Below are 24061 nucleotides of genomic sequence, written 5' to 3'. Positions count from 1 at the left end.
GGTGGTGACTTGAAATCACTTGCCTATGCGGTGTATTGTACCCTTTGCATTATAAACACTTGGTTGAGTTAAACATTTATTTCCCTACAACTGTGTATGTTTTTATGAATCATCATATTTTTTAAAAAAAAATATCATGGTGACTTACAAAACTATAAATGCCAGCCAAAAACCCAGGAAGAACTAAAACAATAAAATGAATAGGGGTGGAAATTCCAGTTATATGTGAAGCACAACTAAATTAGGCAGAATTCACAAATCTTTAAAATGTGGTTTGTTTGTATTAGAAGTGCTGTTTGGAATTGTAAGATACAACACATGTTTTACTCCCCCCCCTTTAAAGTGAATTCGGCTTAAGGCACACTATAAAAACAATCTGACATCATTAACACTCACAGTGTAGGAGGTCTAATTGTTTTGTTTTACCAGGAACAGATGAAGTCATAGTCATGTTTCTGGTTTCCACAGCCCTCCACCCATCATCAGTGTTCCAAAAATGAAATCAGGGTAGAAAATATAACTACCATGATAAATGGGTGTTTCAGACATGTTTTAGTGTATTTTTGGTGGAAGAAAGGGAGAGTGCCTTGTCAAATAATGATTACTTCTACTGTGACTTGTATGCATCTTCCTATAATATACCTGAAACATTAGCTCTTTTTGACAGATTGTGTTCTGATTAAACACACTTTCATAAAAATTTATCATATGAACTAATCCTGACTCTACCTAAACATCTGATATTTTAATTTATTTTCTTGTGTCTGTAATTTCAATGAACAGTCTGCACTGGTTAAAATGAAAAGTAAAAGACACCTAATTTTAAAATCAAATGTTTAAAAGACTCACATTCCCTTTTGGGGACCGCATGACAATAGTGGGTAGAATCAGCGACAAAAGCAGGCTAATCAATGGAGATGACTCTTGCTGCTATACATTTCACCTATAAAAAAGACAGAGACTTCTACACGCATGCACCTTCAGTCACCAGGGAATCAAGAGACAGAATAACAATGAAAGGGTACATCCTAGCCAGGCAAAAGCAGTCAAAGAGAGTGTGGGTGGCTGTGGCTTGAGGGGGCATGGACCTAGGGATAGAGGAATCTGGGGGCACAGAGAACCATATTTGGTCCTTAGGACTGAAATTCCACACTCCTGCCCTAGTTGTTACAGTAATGTCAAATGTTTATTTTCCCTCATTCTCATCTGGTGCAGGCAGCTGCTGTGGCCATGATATTAGCTGGGAGAATGGGTAGACTTCTGTCTAAATAATATTAAAGTATGATGCAGGGAGATCTAACTATGATTGCAATTCATCACATTTATTAATGAAGCAGATATTTCTGAATAAACACGTGCTTTTTCAGTAAACTTTAGTACTTTAGTTTAAGGGGCTTTGGCTTATTTTATTTCATTTCACAACATTTCTGCAACATTTATTGATTGCAATAAAACCTTGAAGCAGTTTATGTAAAGAATAAAACAATAAAATTATCAGCAAAACAGTTAAAACAAGTGTTTAAAACATTCAAAAAGAATTAAAATCGAAAATATAACTTGAGATTGTCTAGCTTTATGAAGCAACTGACATATAGTAGCTTATAGTGGAATAACCTCTTGTCAATAACCCCATATTCTCTTCTTAAATTTTATTAATACCTTAGGTCACTTTCATTACATGCTAGACATTTTTGTGCTTTATGTTTTTGACCTCTTGAATTCTTTTTGCCAATATCTACCACAATACTTTATGCTGGGCTTTGCTGTCACAGAAAACAACTGTCAATGTATCTTGCAGTTATTTGTAAGAAGGAAAGTCACAGCTCACATGCCCACACTAATCAGTTTTTCTTTGGATGCACATACTGATCTGTCCATAAATAAAAAGGCAGGCCAAAAACAAAGAATCAAGGACATCTTCATTTTGTTTTCCTCTGCAGATGGAGTGTGTTTGTCATTTAACTGCTTGGAAATTAATCATAGCTCATTTATTCAGTGCACCATATGTGCATCACCAAACTGACAAGCTTTCCAGGTTTAGCAGCAATACCAGAATGCTTCCTAAAAAGCAAAGGTGACAAGAAGCCAGATTGATGCAGGTTCCCTGGTAGAGATTAGTATATAGGTAATTAGTTTCTCCCTCTCAGAATTTATTATGACCTTCCATGTATAGTTTTCCCAAAACTGAAGTACTAGTCTAATTGTTTTTAAAAAGCAGAGGCACTTAAAATATAGCATTTTAAACACTTATTTCTTAAACTGTTACTACTAAGGGGGCGGACGATCAGAATTTATATATGATTTGGCAGTCTTGTGTATCTGTGCAAGAGACTCAGCAATGACAAATCTTTATAATGGCTGAAAATAGAATAAACCAGATGCTCCTCAATTATGCAGGATCCCTGATCATGTAAAGCCATTTTCATAGAATACAATTCTATGAAAGGGACCACAAGGGTCATATAGTCCAGCCCCCTGCAATGCAGGAATTGCTTTATTTTATTTTATTTTATTTTATTTATTTCCCAAAGTGGTGCTTGAACCCACGACCCTGAGATTAAGTGTCTCATACTCTGCTTCCAGCAAAAAGTAAAATTCCTGACACCCACAAAGTTGTTGAGCTTTTTTAAGAAACTCACCCCCAAAAATTGAGCTTTTATTGGGAACCTCTCCCAAAGGTGATTTTTAGCTTTCGAAGCTGTTTTCGCTGCTTTTTCCATTGCATACCTGTACATCCAGGTTTCCCCAGCAAAATTCCTCCCTGACACCATTTTTACACCCAAAAACTAGCCCATGTCCTATACCAGTGATGGGAGAGAACTGGATGCAGAGCAACTGGGAGTGTGTACCCAGTTTATATGATTGTACTATATATGTTAAAGCATTCCATCTTCAAAGCATTATTAGGCCTACTGTCATGCTGCATTACTCTTACTTAAAATATGACTTGCCACAGGACGAATATGTCATATTGTAATAATTTGTTATGCCTATATTAAGGGCTGTGCAATTGCTTCTTGGGGACAGTTTAGAGTTCAGATGACATGCTAAACTGAGATTAATCTAACATAGAAGCTAAAGCTCCTGACCTCCTCCTTGCTGCCACGCTGGAGAAAGGAGGGTAACATGCAAGCAAGGAGGACAGACTAGGCTAGTTCAACCAGAGCCATTGTATGTGTGTGTGTGTACACATATAGAGAAACTAAATGAGAAAGGACTTTAATCTCAATGCATGGATGCAGTGTGAAGAAAGAGGCCCCAATTCCGTTTTCTCCTCTCTATGCCCCCTTTATTTCTGGAACATGTCTGGAACTTACCCCTGCTTATGAAAAAGCAATATACTGTAATTCCAATGGTAGCGGCCACTGTGGCCCAGTACAACTGCCAGGGAGCTGAGGGACAGTGGTAGTTAGCCCATGTGGTCAGGTGACATCAGGACTGACCTCACCTGGCTGTGGGGACTGGCAGGATATCCCACCAAAGAATTTTAAATTTAAATTTGCCAGAGGCCCAGAGAGTTGGGCAATGCCTTGTTGGCAGACCTGGCTGAACCAGTTTTCAGTCGAGTCTGCTTGTGGGGCATAAAAGCCGGTTATGCTGGTACCTGGCAGTGCAGTCGGAATTGGTTTTCCCAACCACCCTGCATATTGTGGACATGCCCAGTGGTAAGCAGGTAGTGCACATATATGACCTTGTTGTGGAACTGCTCAGTCGCCGTATTCCAGGCCAGGAAGGAAGGAATTCCAGACCAGGAAGGAATTTGCCAGTAGACGTATTGGGCCTGTCTGGGGTTTTTGCCTTCCTCATAGCAATTGTAACCACTTTTGGTGAAAAAAGGCATGAGGTCAGGTCCTTAGTCTAAACCTCAGGGTTGAGTGGATCCGAAAGCCCAGCTAGGAGCTGACAGGCCATAGAACATCCCTGAATGGAATCCTGGTAGGATTACCCCATTAGATTTGTGTCAATGGGTGCTATCCATTTGCCAGGATCAACCCTGATAGAGATATCAGCCAGCAATCTCAAACTGGTGCCATGCCTTTCTTACCACATACACATTAACCAAGCCCCTCCCTCAGTAACTACTGGCCCACTTTGAAACCCTATAGAGCTGCTATATGTTGGTATAGACAACGCTGAGCTAGGTGGACCCAATGGTTTGACTCAGTATAAGGAAGATTCCTCTGTTCTTATCTAATAAATTAGTTATTAAGGTGCCACTGCATTTTCCTTGACTTTTGAAGAAGGTTCCTGTGGTAACCTTTTGTGCATTTTGCATATGCATTTTGCATATGATTTGCATATGCATTTTGCATATGATTTCAGACACCTCTTATCTTTCAAGGGAAAATACATATATTATGGCAGATTAAATATATCGTGTATTCCAAAGAAGTAAAAGCTAATAGGAAAGGAAACTATGCCAAGAGCTTACAAAGCTGTGAAGGAAATCGGTCATACAATGTAGTAGAGGAATAAAATGCCTGAGCTCTGTGTACTATGGCACTGTGTCCAGAAAAACTTGCCTGGGCATGCTTGTTTATGAGACATTACTTGGTTTTCTAACATGGACAATAAGAAAGGGTACTTCCCCATGTGAATTAAAATAATACTCAAATAATAGCTTGCCTTAAGAAAGGGAGGAGGAAGGGAGGGAGATACCAAGGCTACTGTACTTGAAAAAGGGAGTGACCCACAAAGGAGACATAGTAGAAAGCCAATTGCTCAAAAAGTTTTGTTTGTTGCTTGCTTCAGCCTTGCAATGAGAAGTTCTTCATTCTTTTTTTCTCTCTCCTTCAAATGAAATAGCATTAGTGCATCATTTATTTATTTTTGTGATGATCATCTTGTTTGTAAAGATTGTTTACAAATTTGACATTCTGGAAGTAAATAGGCATTCCTGCAGCAGGGAGGAAAGTTGCTGATATGGCATCAGATTTCTGAACATCACCTGGTGCAGCCTTCCTTTTCGAAAGCTGAACCTTGGTTTGGCTAATTCCCACTATAAAACTCAGTTTCTTATTTTCCAAATTCAAAACTTGCAACTGCTGGCTGTTTCTCTGTTGTACACAACTATAGAGCTCTTGACTGTGATCCTATCCTCTTGGGTGAATTGCTCATTTGGAAAAGCATCCGCAGGTGTTAAAAGCCATTAACATGCTTTCATCTGGCCCCTGAACACTCATCGTGATTAAGCTGACCAAATGCCACAGCAGTGTTACACAAATGTGATGAGCTGAAATCCAATACTATAATAAGGGATAGAGCCTGTCACTATTACTCAAGCTGACCAGTACACTTCTGATAAGTGGTTGTTTCATTGAATTAAAAAAGAAATACTACACAATGTAGCAAGAAGGAGGATTGCCAGTGCAGTAGACCTCAGTTTTAAGTAAGTTTCTTTATAGATTTCACCAGTTTCAACAACAATGTACGGTATTTCGTCTTTGTCCTAGTTGCTGGGCATCTGGAATGCATTCTAAGCTATGATTATCTTTGGTTTTGTCTAGTGACCAGTTTCTTTGGTTACCTGTGCCACATCCTCTTCATTTTGTGGGTGAAATGAGACACACAAATTTTCCTATCTGCAGACATCGTGTCACAATGGAGAGATAACTGGTTTTATTAATGCATCCTTTTTCACATTGCTGTGATGAAACAGTACATACCACCTGCTATAACAGAAGTCAGTATGCACTGTGATATTGCTACTGCAGTACTTCCCACAATCTTGGCTTGGTTAACGTGCCTGAGTTCAGTGTGAGGAGGCTCTTATTTCCATAATGATTAGGCTGATTTTATATATGTATATTCAACTAAGGCAAGATCATGCCAAATGTTGGAGCATTTATGCAGGAACATATCCAAGAAGCAATTTTGCAACTAGGCACTATTTATGATTCTGGCATTCATATCTGTGGGTCAGCAAACGCTATGTAAAGTAACTAGTTTTACTGAGAATGTCCATTAACCATGATTGCCTGCACACTTTCTAATTAATGTGCAAGGACTAAAAAAATTACTTTTAAAGATGACTTAACCACTGGTATAAAAACCTTAGGATTTTACAAAAACCTCTTAAGCTATTCCCATATCCTCTGAGTACTTGGCTCATACTCTATGTAACTGTTCATTTCTTGCAGTGGCATAGCCTGATTGGTCTATTCATTGTTATAGCTATTGTTGTTGTTGTTGTTGTTGTTGTTGTTGTTATTAATTGGATTTATACACCATCCTTCATCAAAAGATCTGAGGGTGATTCACAAGATAAAATTACAAGATAAAAGCACAATTAGTTAAACTTAGTTAAGCTAACTGCAGTTAGTTAAGCTTAGTTAAGCTTAGTTAAGCTAACTGCAGTTTCCAAAGAAATAAATCTCAATAAAGCTAAAATGTTTACCATTATAAAGAAATGCTACTGTGTCTTGCAAATTATTGTTTGGTGCCTTGGTGCCTTCTTTGCATTATGACTGTGGTTTATGATTTTCCATTGAAAGTGGCATAACATGCATTTGCTATGCTATCCTATGTATGCTATCACTCTGATTTGGAAACAGGTTCTTTGCAATTTCATGAAAGACCCATAAAATGAGGAACCATTGCTATTTCATGCACTCTATCAGAATTTTTCTTTAATGTAGGGGTTTTCAAAGGTGAATATAAGAAAAATGGCCCTGCACTTTGCTAAGCCTCTGCTGTTTCAGTATGTTATTTTTAATGCCTATTAGTTTCTATTCTCCACTGTCAGAAGGTAATGGGACTGGCTGAAGCGTGAGCAAAATCAAGCTAGGCTGCCATGTATTGTGATATATACTTAGCCTAGCAGCCTTCAGGATGGCACCATGCTATTGATCGAACCATACAAACGAACCATACAAACGAATGAGCTGTTTTCTTAAATTAGTTGTAATTGTTACTAATTGCCTCAAAATAATTACAGGGTTTTGTTGAGGCAGGATAACAGAAACTGGTGAGCTTATTAAATACAGCATTTCAAGAAAATAGGAAGCCTGCTTCAATTGCTTTAAGAATTCATCCACTTCAGAGACTGTTTCGGAGTATTAATTGGGGTAAAGCTCTGGCAGTTCTGAGCCTTAGGCTACGTATATATGTATTGTCATACATGGAAGCCTGGCTTGATTTCAGAATTGCTGAAATGAAATAAGAAATGAATCCAAAAGTCTTGAACTAAGTTAGTCCTTAGTTAGTTAGTTAGTTAGTTAGTATATGAATAAACAAGCAAATCATTAAAACACAAATACCCAAACATTTATGGCAGAGTCCATCCATATTTTAGTTATTTATGATTGAGACAATGTGAAGCACGTTTTTTGGCACATTAACCTGACAGCTGTGAGGGCTCATAGACAGAAGGAAGACTAGTCTTTGACTGAGTTCACCAAGAAGAAAGCTCCTCTATCTCAGTGTACCTGCAGTGGAGGGATGAAGGAGGGAGTTAGTTAAGTTAGGCTGCAGGTTGAGCTAGATCCTTGAAAGCTTTATAAAACTTGCTGCTCATTAAAAACCACACTCATTTGCTATTAAACTATTCCGAATTTGTTTAACACACCAGACAGAAGTTATATAAGCCACAACCAACCTTTAACTACCCAACACATTTTTCTACTTGATATTGTATTTTTGTTGCACAGACAGTTTTGCCAGATTAATCACTTCCACATTAATTACCAAACTAATCATTTCAACACCACGATAAACTTTTACCCCTTTCCTGTTCTATCTTGTTCCTCCATTCCATGTTAAAGTATGCATAACACATCGGGATCAAGACTGCAACCTGCCGTTACAATCCTAAAAATCCACACTGCATACATTCATTATACTCTGATTTTATATATATAATTATCACACTGATATAAAGCGATTGCTCCCTCTGCTGAAAACTATGTGAAAACCAGGGCACATGTGCAGAAGAGAAGCTGTGAGAATGAGAACAATGGTGGAGATGCCTGTGCAAAAGAGTTGCTATGGAAATGCCTAGAAATAATTCTGACGGCTTACTTGGCAAAAGCCTTTATGCGTCTTGTTTTGGGGCAGTTTTCAGAGTACCAAAGCGAATGAAACAAATTCGTGGGAACGAATTCTCAGGTTTTAAAAGATAAAAAGGCTACGTAAAATCAGCAGCTATGTTTTTGTTGTTTGTTTATTTGTTTTAAATCAAGGTCTTCAACTTTACAGCACTTCCTTTCCATCCAATAGTTACAGACTGCCTGTAATCTGAGGTATGGGAATTAGAAATTATCTTGTCCAGAGTCCACAGGATTCTCCAGAACTGTGGTATGTTTTGAGTGCCTTAACAAGAGAAGGACCTTAACTGATAATGTATTGAAAATGTACAAGCAAGAATGCACATCACTTGGCTTAAAATAATTAAGAAGCAAGAGACAAGCCCCCTCCTAAAGGATTGTGGAGGAAAGTGAATCTATTTTGCTCCCCCCACAAAATCCCTTGGAAATGTAATTTGACATGCTTAATATATTCTAAAAGGGTTGTTTTTGTTGAAACAAACAAACAAATGGAGGTGAATGGAAGCCACATATTTTAATTTATACATAACAGTTTGATTCACAAATCCAAATGGACAAAACACTGAGATCAAGCCTTGCCAAACCATGGGGGGCAGGGTGAATCAGCCACTCCAGCAGCGGAAGCCCAATACAATATATGTGTTAGTATATATTGTGGCACACCACCTTGTTAATTTATATGAGTTGACAGGATCTAAACATTTATTTATATTTATTTATATATTTATATTTTATGTTTTTTTAAAAAATAAATGAATTAAAAAATTGTGTTACCGTATCATTCCATAGCATTTGTGACATGGTGTATAACTGAATACAGCAGATGGAATTAATAATTAATCAATTAATCAATTAATGAATCATTTTGGGTACCATTGCCTTGGAAGGGAGTTGAGATCACAAGGATTATCTAGCCCAAACCCCTGCGATGCAGGAATATTACGCCCAATGTGTGGCTTGAACCCATGACCCTGAATTAAGAGTCTCATGCTCTACCAACTGAGCTGTCCTCCGCTCCCAGGTTGCATTCATGGCAATTATACTTAAGGAATCTTGAAGTAAGACAGGGCAGTGGGGAAAGGGGAGGGGCTTGCTATGATACAATGTGACAATCCCCATAATTCTGTAATTACACTCAATATGGTTATACAAGCACCTATAGGAAAATCATCACATTCTAGTTTCATTACTAATTTTAATAACTTTACAAATACTTAATGCGATAGTCTTGCAAATAATTAATCGTATGCCTTATTATCTATAGCAAGTGATCAGGAAGCTGAGAGCTAGTATGTTTTGTTCTTAAAGGATGCATGTAATCAGGTTGGTGTGTAAGGCAGATGAGCTTGCAAACTTTGTAGACGTTTACATAGTATGGTATGACAAACAGAGAAATCTGTGAATATATACAGATATGCGTAGATGAGAGCTGGTTTTGTTCATTGAAATCTTCTGGTGGTCCATTGCCAATTTTACCAGATCAGGCACCATTTGTTATCCCTACTCCCTGCCTGCGTTAAAATTAATGCAGTAATTTAATGCAGCAGGGTTAATACCCAGAATTAGAAACCATAAAGTTCTGTTCATTAGATTTCACCCTTGCTGTACAGTGTATCAAATGCATTATTAAAATCCATCTAGCACACATGCCTGTTCAGATTAATTTTTATTTTGTTATTATTTAGAGCTGCATTCAATTTATAAAGACAATAGACATCAATATATAAATATAACATGATGCAAAGAATGTATGTTTTGTACCACTCTACATGTTGTCCTCCATTTTCTAAAGCTTTAAATATATTGCTTTCTTCATCTTGTCAGATGAGTATGCTGGTTTTTATTTTAAAACTGGGTCCTAAAAAATCTGAACTGGGCATATCTGCTTTTACTGCCAGAACAAGGCTGACTATAATACCAGTGCAACATAATGGTCTCTTTATTCCTTTTTTAGATGAGCAGGAGTCAGTGCAAAAGAGGACTTTCACAAAATGGATCAACACTCATCTGGCCAAGGTAATACATTTTTCTGATTTTTCCTACCACCTACAGTAAAACTAGCAGATTGTTATTATTATTTATTATTTATACACCACCCATCCACCCCAGCCACTCTGGGCAGCTTCCAACAAAAGATTAAAAATGCATTAAAACATCAGTCATTAGAAACTTCCCTGAAGAGCCAGCAATCCCTAAACAGCAGAGCAAACCCACCACACTAAAGGAGATTTAGATGTGGCGGAATTTTCCCACAATCACCACCAGGCTCAGCTTGGTTTAGTTGCTCTTCACTGGCAGGGGAGATCCCTACTACACCCATTGAAAGGATGGACAGGTGGAAGCTACCACTGGTGGAAGCTAGTGGAAGCTCCACAAATGGGGTGTTTCTAGGGTAAGAAAGGGGCAGAGCAGGGCCAAACAAGGTTCTGCTTGTCCAATGATTGGCAATGGACTCAGTGGGTGTAACTACTTCTGCAAGTTCGGCCTCAGCCCACATGAGTGGCAGGGCTTTAGATGCAACCATGACTTTGCCTCTCTGTTCAGACCTGTTCCTCCCAGAGGGTTAGGAATGGTTCTGTAGTTGTATCCAATTTGTTTGAGGCTTTGAGGGAAGGAAAGCGGATACAGTTTTCCATAACTGCAATGATTTAAAGTCCAAAAACTCTTCTATGTGGAAACTATGTACGGCAATAGAGGTTGCTAGGTATTATCAGCAGAAACTTGTGTTTCCTGTATAATGCTGGGGAGGAAATAAAAGGGAAATTGAAGAATTGGATGTACTTATACTTCTAAGGGCTTCTATTTCAAATTCCTAAAAATATAGTATTACCCTAAGTTTCATACTGACAACCTTGGAAAGTTAGCCTTGTAAATGTTTTGACTACATTTCTAAATATATATGTGTGTGAGAGAGATGTACTTTTAAATACATTATTTATCTATGCTTGATTTGGATTAACTTCACATCAAAGATTTGTGACAGTATTGTGTATTGAAATGAAAATGTTACTGCACTACTTCACTACAGTTGCTTTTGAAAGGAATGACTCAATATTTTTCCAGTTCAGTTTTCCAGCCTCAGTTTCCAAATATGAGTGGATAATGTTGGGGGGATTATGGTGTACATTATTAGAAGCAAGTTAAACTTACATCCCATCCCCCCACCCCCATCGTGTTGTAATTGGCATTGTGGCAGGAAAATCCCAATTTCATACATTCTTCCAAAGAAATATTTTAGGTTCTGGCTTCACTTCTTGAAAAATATCTGTGGGCATTTTCAGAGGCTATCCTCCCACCTCTGCAACCTCAAGGAAATATTAGGAATAGCTGGCTTTGAGCCTGTGTGTTTCCCTATTGCTTTCTTTCCTCACCTAGTAAGGGAAGAACAGATGAAGTTCAAGATCCTGTGTTCATTTAAACTTTTTATTTCTTTGATCTTATTGGGATAAAACTCACATTCTAAAAGTTATCCCAGGGCTCTAGATGGATCCTATGTTTCAAAACCTGGGGTATCCTGATTAATTTGTTATGTTCCCACTGGAGTCAGAGCAGGAGAACTGGAAAGTTAAGAGCAGGAGCACGTGTACCTGAGGCTTATTCCTGATCTCTTCCCAGGAAAAAGAATCCCTAGCTCAAGTACCCTATGGAAAGGCCCAGTTATTCCCCCTCTATAGCAAATAGAAACCACCAAGACTGCAATCTTAGATCAACCACGCACATAGCTGAACACTTCCACAAGAAATAGTGATGGCCACCAACGTGAATGGCTAAGAAAGGATTAGACAATTCATGGCAGATATGGCCGTCAATGACTCCTTGTAATGATGGCTATGTTTTACCTCCACTGTCAGAGGCAGTAAAACTCTGAATGCCAGTTGTTGGAAACAAGTGTTGATGTGCTCAGATCCTGCTTGCTGGCTTCCTCTAGGCATCTGATTGGTCACTGTGTAATCCTATGCAAATTTAATAATTACCACTGAGATTATTGGAACTTTACACATAAACATGCACAGAATCAGCTGTAAGGCTATGTTTACCCTGGAAAAATCCTGACTACTTTCAGTGATACTTAATTTTAAGTAAAATGTATACCTTGAGCCTAGAGGTCTCAGAAATAGAGTTCCTAATACATAGGGATGAAACAAGAGCTTAAAAAGCTACCTGATGGCTAGGTGAAAATGTCTTTAATGAAACTGAGGACAACAGGGCATATCTTTTCTGTGGATAGCACATAGTAGTAAAAAAAAGGTGGACTACAAATGTATTACGAAAGTGCTTAAATCTCTCCAACTAAAATAAATAGGAGAGCTGGAGTTTTTCTAGATCATGCCCATTGCTTGAATGTCTGTATATGAGTGTGTAATTGAGCACTTTCATTAGGCAGAATCACCATTGCCAAAGCCATCACAACCCATATGCTTAATTAGTAATCACGTCTGAGTTTACGCATTTCAGCGAATAAGCAGTGTGGGGAAAGCCAACATGCTGACCTTTTAAAAAATGCTTCCACTTAATTCATATGCCTCCTACTGTGTTCACAAAATTACTTGTGATGATGGCTCCTTAACAGCAGAGTTGCATGCTCACACACCCTTGTAAATATCAGACCTGCTGAGATCAAAACCCCAAACCATATGTGCTGCTATTGTACGAAGATTAGTTATGATCTAAAATACTATGACACTAGTGCACTTTTATTTTTGGAGCCGGGGCTGCTTCTCCTGCAAGCATTTCTTGCCAACTTCCCTACCCCCCACCCTCTGTCAACCCCCGTCCCTTTACACCTGACCAGCCCTCTCCCCTTACAGCTTGCCCCAGATCCTCTCTTCCTACTCCTTAGAGTTCCCCTCAACTCCCCTTCCTCTTCTCCTCATAACTGACCTCAAACCCCCTCCCCCCAAGATGTGATAATCAGCTGATTGTTAGGTCTTGCATAGCCACTTGTAATGTGCTGCCTTGTGGAGAACTCTGAATGGGGTTTGCAGACACCCCTGCCCAGGATAGGTTTTTACCTATCCTGCATCTGACATCATATATAACAGGCATATGGAAGGTGGGTGTAGCTTGGCAGAATGGCCTAGTAGATCAAATGGGGAGGCCTGGGACACTGGAGGTGCCCACACGTGGTCTACTGTATCAGATATCTATCATAAAACTTATATTACTCTTCCACAGTTGTTGTAAACCTTGTGTTACACAACCAATTTTGCATTTGTGCTTGCAAATTTCATAAAGCTAGACTGTCTTGATTTAATAGCACATTCACCAACTTAAATCAGTATTATTTCTACTGTACAGTCATACCTCGGGTTACAGACGCTTCAGTTTCTGCGTTTTCTGGTTGCGCACCACACTGAACCCAGAAGTACCGGAACGGGTTACTTCCAGATTTCGGCGCTCATGCATGCGCAGAAGGGCCGAATCACAACCCACGCGTGCTCAGACGCAGCGCTGCGGGTTGCGAACATGCCTCCCGCATGGATCATATTCGCAACCTGAGCGTCCACTGTATAAATAGCTTTGTGCTTGAACTACAGTCGTACCTTGGAAGTCGAACAGAATCTGTTCCGGAAGTCCGTTCAACTTCTAAAATGTTCGGAAACCAAAGCACAGCTTCTGATTGGCTGTAGGAAGCTCATGCAGCCAATCGGAAGGGGCGGAAGTCGCGGCAGACGTTCAGGTTCTAAAAATAGTTTGCAAACTGGAACAATCACTTCTGGGTTTGCGGTGTTCGGGAGCCAAAACGTCTGAGTTCCACGGTGTTCAGGATCCAAGGTACAACTGTATTAGTAGGTAGCATGTGTGTGTGTGCTAAGTTCATTTTTGTTTTCACGCAGTGAAACATCTGCCTAACAACAGGCTAACATCTGCCTTCTGTTGTGTACTAGCATTTTTCTATTAAAATCAAAACAGTTTACATGATAGTCTAGTAGTCTTATTATAGAATATATTGACAGCTTGTCCACTAAGAAAATGGCCATATCAATTTTCTTCTTTCTAGCTATCACATTCATTATTAATTATTCACATACAAGATGGGGGAAAAATTGCTCAAATAAGGTCGTTTAGTGTTTATTAATGGCTTTATATGAGAAAATGGGTTTTTTTCATATTTCATGGAGAGTATTTCCTACAAACAATACTGAATGAAACCATTTTAGTCAGTTCTTGCATTACAGGATCAGGGTGGTTTCATGCTTTCTCTGTTTGCTTTCTACACTGCCAGAGCAGCATCAGAGCATGTGGAATGGGCCAACTAGATAGTTATTTCTAGGGCTGGGTTCAAGTTCCAGGTCATCTGTTTTCTGCCATTTGTGGGAAGAGTGTTGCAACATACAAGGGAGTGAAAGTTTTCCTCAAATTTCCAGGGTAGGAAGTTTGGACATGATTAGCTTACCTAACTTTATGACAGCCTTTCTCAACCTGTGGGTCACCAGATGTTGTTGGACTACAATTCCCATCACCCCTAGCTAGCAAGGCCAGAGTGAGTTGTAGTCCAACAACATCTGGGGACCCACAGGTTGAGAACCGCTGCTTTATGAGGTGGTCAAAGTTTCACCACCCTGCTTCTTCAACCTTAACAAAAAGCATTGAAACCATAGGGCAAGGCTGCATTTTCTTGGGGCTAGGCAAGAAACACACTACCTGCATCATGACGTAGCATAGATCCCATGGGCATAGTCATACTAGTCTCCCCCTTCCCACCCAAGCAGGGAGAGTGTTTTAACGTGCTCTGCTTTCCCTGGGAACCATGTACTCAGAGATATTCCTGCCTGGCCCATGGGAAATCAGACTTTCTGTATGATCAGGAGCCCATTTTAAAAAAAATAAAAAAGAGTAGGTTGAAGGAAGACCCTTGGGCACCTCCCCAACATCAGAAAGGTAAGTGTGACCAAACCACCCACCCCTTTTCAAAATTTTGGGGAACATTTATTCTGCCTCCTGAAAGCTACAAATAACAATCCCATCATTTTCATGGGGGACAAATGGACTGGTGGAAACGGGAAGCTATTTTTGACCCACCCTGAGTTATTTCACATACTAGTGTTAGCCTTCCTTTGCTGAGGAGAGATGTTGATATGGTGAATAACTGTATGGTTAGCCACTACTAAATATGATTGAACTATAACTGTCAGGGAACTGCCATCGGAGCCAGAGGCGGAGGGAAGGCTCCAGAGGGATGCCGGAGAGGGTCCCAGTAGGGAGAGAAGCAGCTCATCTGCTGGGGAAGGAAATCAGCGTAGCACCAGTGGAGAAGGGGGGCAGATGGGGGAATCGGCGAGGGGGCTCCAGGACTCCTCGCCGGAGACCAGCGGGGAGAGCACGGGTCCTCTGCTGCCCACACCCTCCCTGCGCAGAAGACTTCCGCGCAGGGAGAGTAGGAGGAGACTAGGCGTCAAAGAACTTCTTTGCTGTAAGAAGTTCAAGAAACGCCCACTGACGGATTCTGCCAGCGATTGAGACAGCCACGGGTGAGAGGCTGTCCGGACAGAAAGGGTTCACCCAGGTAACCTAGCCAGGAGTGGCGACAACTTACACACGAGCAACCCCTAGAACCATTACAATAACAGGCCAGTAAGAGACAAAACCAGCAGGTATCAGCAAACAATGTGACTCCTGTAACAAAAGATCCAGCCGTAAGATATAATATTTTCTGCTTTGTGAACCTATTGCAGAATAGGAGTGCTATGCCCAGTTATGTTGTCTTAGCATCCTGTGGGGAAATACTCTTTATGAGGCCTCCAGTCATCTACGTTTAATCTGTAGGAGCAGCACAGGAGACTTGTGTGTGCTGTACAGGCACGCATTTTCATAAGCACAGACTGCATGCAATAAAGTAGGAATCTTAAGATCTTATGATAATGCTGTTCTATTATCCACCAAGCAGCTAGAGAACACACAAAGATTTATATATTCAGATGGCATTACATGAACAGAGTCAAGTGCTTGTGTAAGTTAAAAGCATTTGGCTTCTTTGAAAATTGGACAGAAAAAGATACAGTAGGTGTACATACAGTAATAGTTTGACATTTGTCAACATCACTGCTGAGACTTGAGAGTAAAGCAGACAGCAAATATGGTAAATATCTGCAACAGTTATGAGCTAGAAGAATGATATTGTCAGTCTTACTGCTTCTGCTGTCATGCCTTCTCTTACCTTTATGAAACTTAACCAGTTTACCCTGCCTAAGAATCAGAAAAATATGCCATAACAAAAAGAAAATCTGATGCTGTATCAAAAACATGTTGCTTTGTGTTCTGTTTGTAGAACACCTCGAGGGGTAGATCCTGTATCTCCTTACAAGGCTTTTAAAAATATAAGAATGAGGCAATCCCTTCTTTCAGTGAAAGGCTCTGCAAGTCTTTGGGTTATTCCGCTTCATCAAGCAGAATAACCATTCCCAGCTATAAACAGAGCAAGCTCACTTGCATGTGCATATTCCTATAAATAGTTTGGATGGGTAGTTTCTTCATAACAAGTCCATAGTCATCATTTTCAAGACAATAGAATGCGGTTAAAGTCACCATTCTACAACAGTTCAGCTTCTGTTTGATTATTTTCCTCATCCTTTGACTTCCTCTGCATTAATCTGTCACAAACTATTGTGAGATTTTAAAGCTTTGTTTCCAGATCATGGAGGGGCTACCTTTTTATGCTGATAAATGACTTTTATTACTGCTGGTTTCTAAAAAACAACAACATTCTGGAGCTGTGCTCCTCTTCATTTCTTCTCCACTACACCACTGAATATATTATACCACCCTTACAAGAAATCTTCAAAATGCAAATAGAACGGCCAGCAGCAGGGAGTAGGATAGAGATGCTTAACCTGTGGCAAGGAAACAATGCATAACTCACTTTCTGCATCTGAGTTCTTTCCACTTCTTTTCCTCCCAGCGCAATCCTCCCATGGTAGTCAATGATCTGTTTGAAGACATCAAAGATGGAATAGTATTGATATCCCTTTTGGAGGTTCTCTCAGGACAAAAACTGGCAAGTATTTTCCTATGACATATATATTATTTATAATGTATTTTTAATTTGCATCATCATTATTAATACGCCATGTTAGCGTAGCTCCAGATATGTGACCATTTTTTAGGCATAGAAATGTCAAGATTCCCCGCCCCCACCGTGCCACTCAATAAGTAATGTGTACAAACTTTATGGAGTCTCTAATTTCTGATTAATATATGAACCAGCAGTCCTGGCAAGGTCAGGTTCAATCAGTGAGTGGTTTCAGAAAGAGCTAGTCCAGTGGGCAGCAAGTGATATTTAGGTTGCAAATTACCGGTATATCTCTATTTAGATATTTAGGTTCAGAGTCGGGTGCGAGGCAAGGATTTCCCAGGGAAAACCGAGGGAAAACCAAGCACAACTAGAAAAGCTTGATCAAAAGCAGGTTTCTTCAACAGACATAATAGAAAATAGAAATCTATTCCAGCATCTCAGGCAAGCTGAGCTGCTACAACTCAGGGCAAATTAGGGCAGAGGCAGGCTAGGGCAGGTATTCAAAGTACACAATTAGAAGTGCCAGTGCTGGTCTGCAGTAGCAATTCACAAGGAACTGTTTGCAACAAAATGATGAACCTTTCAGTTATGTGCATCTCACTGACAACTTTGTTGTCACTCTGGGTGGCTTCCACAAAGACCAAAAATACACTAAGATGTCACACATTAAAAACTTCCCTAAACAGGGCTGCCTTAAGATGTATTCTGAATGTCAGGTACTTGTTTATCTCTTTGACATCTGATGGGAGGGAGTTCCACGGGGCAGGCGCCACTACTGAGAAGGCCCTCTGCCTGGTTCCCTGTAGCTTTGCTTCTTGCAATGAGAGAACCGCCAGAAGGCCCTCGGCACTGGACCTCAGTGTCCTGGCAGAACGATGGGGGTGGAGACGCTCCTGCAGCTGGGATGCAGGGAAGCAGCTGAGAGGCAGTAGTATGTGACAGTGTCCTGAGCTAATTCCTCAAGTACTTGTATGAAACCTGTGAACACTCATTCTATATAAAATATGAAACAGATTTCAGCAAATTAAATAATTTTATCATAAAGTTAGTCATAGACTGCAGACCATTTAGTGGAGTGACATACAATGTTCTGAGTGAAATTTGCTTCTAAGCATCTTTTTTGAGGCATATGACTCTCACGGCCCTTCTTATTTTTACTTGTTTAAATTGCACATTTGATCATGGTCTCTCTTGTTTTGATAAGGAAATTCTCCCTCTTGTGGTAGAATTTTAACAAAATGCTCTGGAGTGTGTTTCACCACATTCACATTGAAAGGCAGAGACAGATTATTTTGATTAAAGTGTAGTTACTGTGTGGACTTAAAGACTGTGGGACATTAAAGAGGTATAGATAAGGCTAGTTCCAGAACCATTTATTCTCTTCCAAGTTTCAGCTGTCAGAAACAGGTATTAAGAACAAAATAAAATAAAATGGGTTTGTGTTTTACCACATTCGGAATGCGTGGCTGGCCACTTGCTTGTTCTGGGAATAAAGCTTCTTTATTACCTTACAGTGATTGAGTTATATGTAGTTGGTTTGCATGCATAACTGGAAGTAGGGAGCCAATGCTGAGTCAGGAAAAAAATAAGAAGGACTTTAAAAGGTCAATGTTGTTGTTGTTTAAAAAATCAGAATATTGACTTTAGGAGGGGAAATCAGCACATTTTCTTGGAAGCAAATGTTGATAGAATTCACCGAGTTTCCTTTCAAGAGGAGTGTGTTTAGGATCTTATTGTCAGGCCATTGTGGTACTTAATTGTCCTTGTTGTTTGTACTTTTTAAAAGCCCTGTGAACAAAGCCGAAAGCTGAAGAGAATTCATGGAGTAGCCAACATTGGCACAGCCCTTAAGTTCCTGGAAGGACGGAGGGTAAGTCCCACAGATAGCTAGATGTTTGCATCAGCTGTTGCAATTTGTGTATGAACTACATTCATTCAGAGTGCATTAAGTAAAGGTAAAGGGACCCCTGACTCTGGGGTTGCGCGCTCATCTCGCTCTATAGGCCGAGGGAGCCGGCGTTTGTCCGCAGACAGCTTCCGGGTCATGTGGCCAGCATGACTAAGCCGCTTCTGGCAAACCAGAGCAGCACACGGAAACGCCATTTACCTTCCCGCCAGAGCAGTACCTATTTATCTACTTGCACTTGCTTTCGAACTGCTAGGTTGGCAGGAGCAGGGACTGAGCAACGGGAGCTCACCCCGTCGCGGGGATTCGAACCGCCGACCTTCTGATCGGCAAGTCCTAGGCTCTGTGGTTTAACCCACAGCGCCACCCGCGTCCCTCAGAGTGCATTAGCATGGTTCTAATTCTAAAAGCAGCTGCTATAAATTTTGCTGCCACTGCCTTATCTTGGTTGACTTTTCCATTTAATCTGTTTCTCTAACAATAATTTTTAAAGAAACATATGAAATGGAAAAGGTCAAGGAGAGAGAATAAGAATTAAAGAATTTTAAAACTGAATACAAATATATTAGCTAATAATATTTCATAAAATCATAGAATTGGAAGGTCTGGGTCTGATCAGTGCCTGGATAGGTGGCCTCCTAGGACCCATGTGAGATATAGATATAACAAAAGAACATGGAATAAGCATGTCAGGTTCTTTATGGTATTCACTGATTTCTGTATATGGCAACATGGTATATTTTTTGTCTTCTCTCATCTCTGTGTCCTATTCATTATTCAGATAATTCATTTTAAATATATGTTGTTTTGTTTTTCATGCTAGTCTGTGTACAGAGGATCACCGGTTGGTACAATAATTTTATGAAACATTAAACCATATAAATGAGTCAATTGAATAAAATGAGTGTCAATAAAATGAGTTGCACAATTCTAAGCATGTTAACTTAGAAACGCAGCTGTGTTCGATGGAATTTACTCGTGGGTAAATGAGTTTAGGATTGCAGCCTAAATAGTACAGCTTTTCCATCTGCTGTTAGCCACATTACTAAATATTTTACGTACAGAGCAAAGGTAGTGGTGGAATTTAACATTGCACTATAACGAATGTCCTGCTTGTTCAGATGGAACCTTCCTCTCCTGCACTGTCCTGATTTCCCCCAGAATTAGTTTCAGGGGTGCAGTGGGTGGGTGGGGGGAGGGGGCTTTACATAGGCATTGGATTGGCCACTCTGAGAACAGGGTGCTGGACTAGATGGGCATTAGCCTGATCAGCCATGCTTATGACCACCCATGCTCACTTGTTCTCTTTGTCACATTGCCTGGTCCTTCTGTTTGAGCTGGGGAAAATAAACAAAGCACCCTGCCGCTAATGCCAGTTCAGCTATAAAGGTATATTTGCAGTGCATTCACAACAGGGCAAGCTTTCCTGTTACATCTGTGTATATTGAGGACAAGTGAATCTTAAATTCAAAAGTACATGCATAATTTTATACTTCATTTCTGTGATTATTTTATATTTTCTCAAAAATACTATATACTATGCTTATTAAGCTTCACTTTCCCCCCCAAAAATCCACATTGCTATAAAGTTCACTACGTTACTGTGGCTTTCTGTTGTGGGTGATAATAGTGTGCCTTTCTTTCCCTAAAACAGATTAAGCTTGTCAACATTAATTCAACTGACATTGCTGATGGTAGACCTTCTATTGTGCTTGGGCTGGTGTGGACTATAATTTTGTATTTTCAGGTACAGTTTTTGTTGTTTTTTAATGTATGAGATAAGCCTACAATAGTTATAGCAATAATTCCAAAGTGGTTTGTCAAGGGGCACTAATGTGCTGTGGTGGAACTGCTCATGTATCATGAGAAGTAAATTAGCTCCTAAGAATTTGCGGTGCATGGAATGGGGACATTTAGAGCAGTTGGAACAAAGGGTTAAAATTTCCCCATGCTGCTTTCTGCTCCAACCAAAAAATGGATTGCCCCACAGCTGTTTTATATACAAATGACTTCAGTAAATATAACGTGTATTTTGGCCCTTAGGCGGTAGATTTAAACTCCATCTAGGAGACTCTTCATTAATGATGCTATTGGAACAATAAAGAGATCTGACAGGGATTTGTTTTTGTTTTTTTTGTTCTTTTACTATTTTGAAGAGCTAGATCAGAAAAAAGACCTATAGTAATTGCTATAATGTGGCCTTCCCTTTTCCCTTTTCACTGGTCATTGTTGTTCAAATTGTATATATTTTTAAAATACTTGATTCTGTTATCCAGTATCAGTTCCAAACTTAAACTAGCACCTCTAATTTGCATGTGGCTATATATGCAAATGTAGCCCTGGGTTCTTTGGAAGGAAGGAGAGGATATAAATTTAATAAATACCGGTACTAATAATAAATAGATATGGATATGATTCCCATCAAAGGTTGTATGTGAAAGCCAAGAAACCTTGGCTATAGCCCTAAAGACAATTAATTGAAATAAAGTCCTGTACAAATAAGTTTGAATCCTTTCCAAATTGATGGCCACAACTTAGCAAATCAGATCTGCATGATTTATATAGTTGGAAAAGGAACAGGAGCAATGCATTATGCAGTCTTCCCTTCCTTTAGGCCTTACAGGAAGTACAAAGCAGAAGAATATGTTTCATTGAAATGCAAGCCCTGACTGGGCAGCAGCAGACATTAACAAAGCAATGAGACTATTTCCACAGCCCAACCACTCATGCCAGCCAGGCTGAAAGGCAAATCACTGTGCCAGCCTGGAGCTGGTGTAGCAATTGAGCCCAAATTAAATTTAATGTCGTGGGGCTGCTAGGGATCCAGTGGAACCTAGCTGGCTCAGACAGTTTCCACCTTCTTTTGGAGTTTTCTGCAGGATGCTGCTGGCAGGAATTTTTCACTGGCTGCTTCTGCCCACCCATTGATTCAGTGGACAGAATGGAGTTGCAGTAACATTAACCTTGCCTCTATTTAGAGATGCTATCATAGGACAAACACCTTCAAACTATGTTACCTTGAGTAACTCGGGGGGGGGGGATGAAAAGTGGCCCAGATGTGAGACATCTGTGAAAATGCTCCAGACATAGGTCTAGTTCACAGTACTGCCTACTCCTATGAACACCTCAGACATGTTTACGGCTACTAAAAATGCCATTCCACTATCATGTGGAATGGCATTTGTGAGTGCATTAGTACTGTGTGTAAAGGATGTATATGTGGCCTCTATATTTTGTACATTACACATAAATAGCATATGTATTGAGCCATTGGCCAAAGTATGACCAATGCTCCTAAGTGTGATCTGCCCTACCTTTTTTGAGGCATGTCCTAAAATTTAGAGTTTGGCTAAGAGTTCATTTGATCTTGCCCAGCTATTTTTGGTGTGGTCTTTTTTTATGAGATCCACTGACCAGTTCTAGACGATCTGATCTGCAGAAGGAAATAGGCTTTTTGTAAATTGACTGTTTCCATTACACTTAACCAACTTTATTCCATAAACAGATTGAGGAGCTTACAAGCAACCTCCCTCAGCTCCAGTCACTCTCCAATAGTACCTCATCTGTGGACAGTGTTGTCAGTTCTGAGACAGCCAGTCCACCATCCAAGCGTAAAGTGGTCACCAAAGTCCAAGGGAATGCAAAGAAGGCTTTGCTAAAATGGGTGCAGTACACAGCAGCAAAGTGAGTAATCTTTAGATTGATATTAGCTAAATAATGTAGTAATAATTTATGGCACCTGCAAATTAAGAAGGTTTGTGCCAGAGAGATCAATTAAAATTGAAAAGGAAATTGTCTTCTGTCAGAATGGCTGTAAGAGGCAATACATTGTCAAAACACTTAAAATTCTTTTCCCAGCTTGAAATCATGAGCAGAGCAATTCAGTGCTATCATATTTTGTACCTTACTTCACTAATTGAATTTTCCTTCACTTTGCCAATGTATCCTCACAACTTGGCCAGTGATTGAATATAACATTCTCTTTGTAAACATCTAAGTAATTTCATAATACCAACTTTAATTTCATATTTGCACATAAAGAAAAATATGTGTGTTTCTGTATCTTCAACTTTAAGCTTTTAGAACACAATGGAAAGAAACCTTTGGCCTACAGTTTGTGGCACTGCATTTGTTTAGTCTTAACTGAAGCCAGAAGAGTGTGGGATATAGAAGGCATCAGAGGAAGATGACAAGACAGAGAAACTTAGATGAAAGCAAGCAACTGGAGCAGTGTATAGCAACAGCTTTCAGCTGTTTGAATCTCTTAACAACATTCATCAATAACATATGTAATCAGACTATTAACCAATTTGTGTCTGCTTTGAATAGCTTGAACAACCTGCAGTTCAACTGCCTGTAATTATGGCAGTGCTGGTGTACTATCCATCTAGTCAGTTTGAACAGTTGTTATCTAACAGCCAGAGTGGATTGGCCAAGAGAGAATGTGTGTTTTTCTAGATAGTTTCACCAGTGTAGAGTGTGGCTTTATGTTGCTTGCAGCTTCTTTGCCACCTTCTGAGTATATATAACCAGGATAGGATATGACCTTGATAAATTAGATAACTCTGCAATAAATAATGAAATGAAACTGAGCAGGAGACAGCAATATCATGTCATTGCAACAGAGGGCAAATACTGTTCTGGGATGTACTGATGGAAACATAGTATGTATGACACAGACACCAATCCTTCAGTTTTTCAAGGACAACTGCACTGCATGCTCTCTGTTCCCTTTCTTGTTTATTCTTCTGCCTTGTAAAGAACTCTCCCAACTTCCCCATTACTGTTGTGGACTTCAAGGCTATTATCTAGAAGTTAACTGTTTTATAGGCAGAATTAACAAAGTCTGCTGGGGTCCATCATTCAGTCTGCCCACACACACTTATTTAGTCATACATAAATGAGAGCTTGCATGAATACGAGTTGAAAAGAATGACTGGGGTGTTTTATGTAAAATCAGGAACAGCAACTATAGTTAATTCAACTGAAAAGTAAGTTCTGTTCCAGGCATTGCAAAAATTGTAACCCAAACCCAGGTTAATGATATAAGTGAAGATAAAGGTTGAGGGTCAGAACAGGTTGTTACAAAGCAATTTC

At 39.7% G+C, this 24061-nt stretch overlaps 1 protein-coding gene across 1 annotated transcript in view; it reads left to right on the top strand.

Annotated features, from left to right (window-relative positions):
- Positions 1–24061, top strand: part of SYNE1 (spectrin repeat containing nuclear envelope protein 1) — a 302115-nt gene that overhangs the window by 33249 nt on the left and 244805 nt on the right. Inside the window, exons 3-7 of the mRNA XM_053382199.1 lie at positions 10000–10061; positions 16945–17040; positions 18845–18928; positions 20619–20711; positions 22470–22648. Of these exons, the coding sequence (XP_053238174.1) occupies positions 10000–10061; positions 16945–17040; positions 18845–18928; positions 20619–20711; positions 22470–22648 (514 nt within the window). The remainder of the gene's footprint in view (positions 1–9999; positions 10062–16944; positions 17041–18844; positions 18929–20618; positions 20712–22469; positions 22649–24061) is intronic.

The sequence above is a fragment of the Podarcis raffonei genome, chromosome 3 (assembly GCF_027172205.1).
Source record: "Podarcis raffonei isolate rPodRaf1 chromosome 3, rPodRaf1.pri, whole genome shotgun sequence".
Taxonomy (NCBI): Eukaryota; Metazoa; Chordata; class Lepidosauria; order Squamata; family Lacertidae; genus Podarcis; species Podarcis raffonei.
The sequence above is the reverse complement of the archived record's forward strand: the minus strand, read 5'-3'. Positions and strand labels throughout refer to the sequence as shown.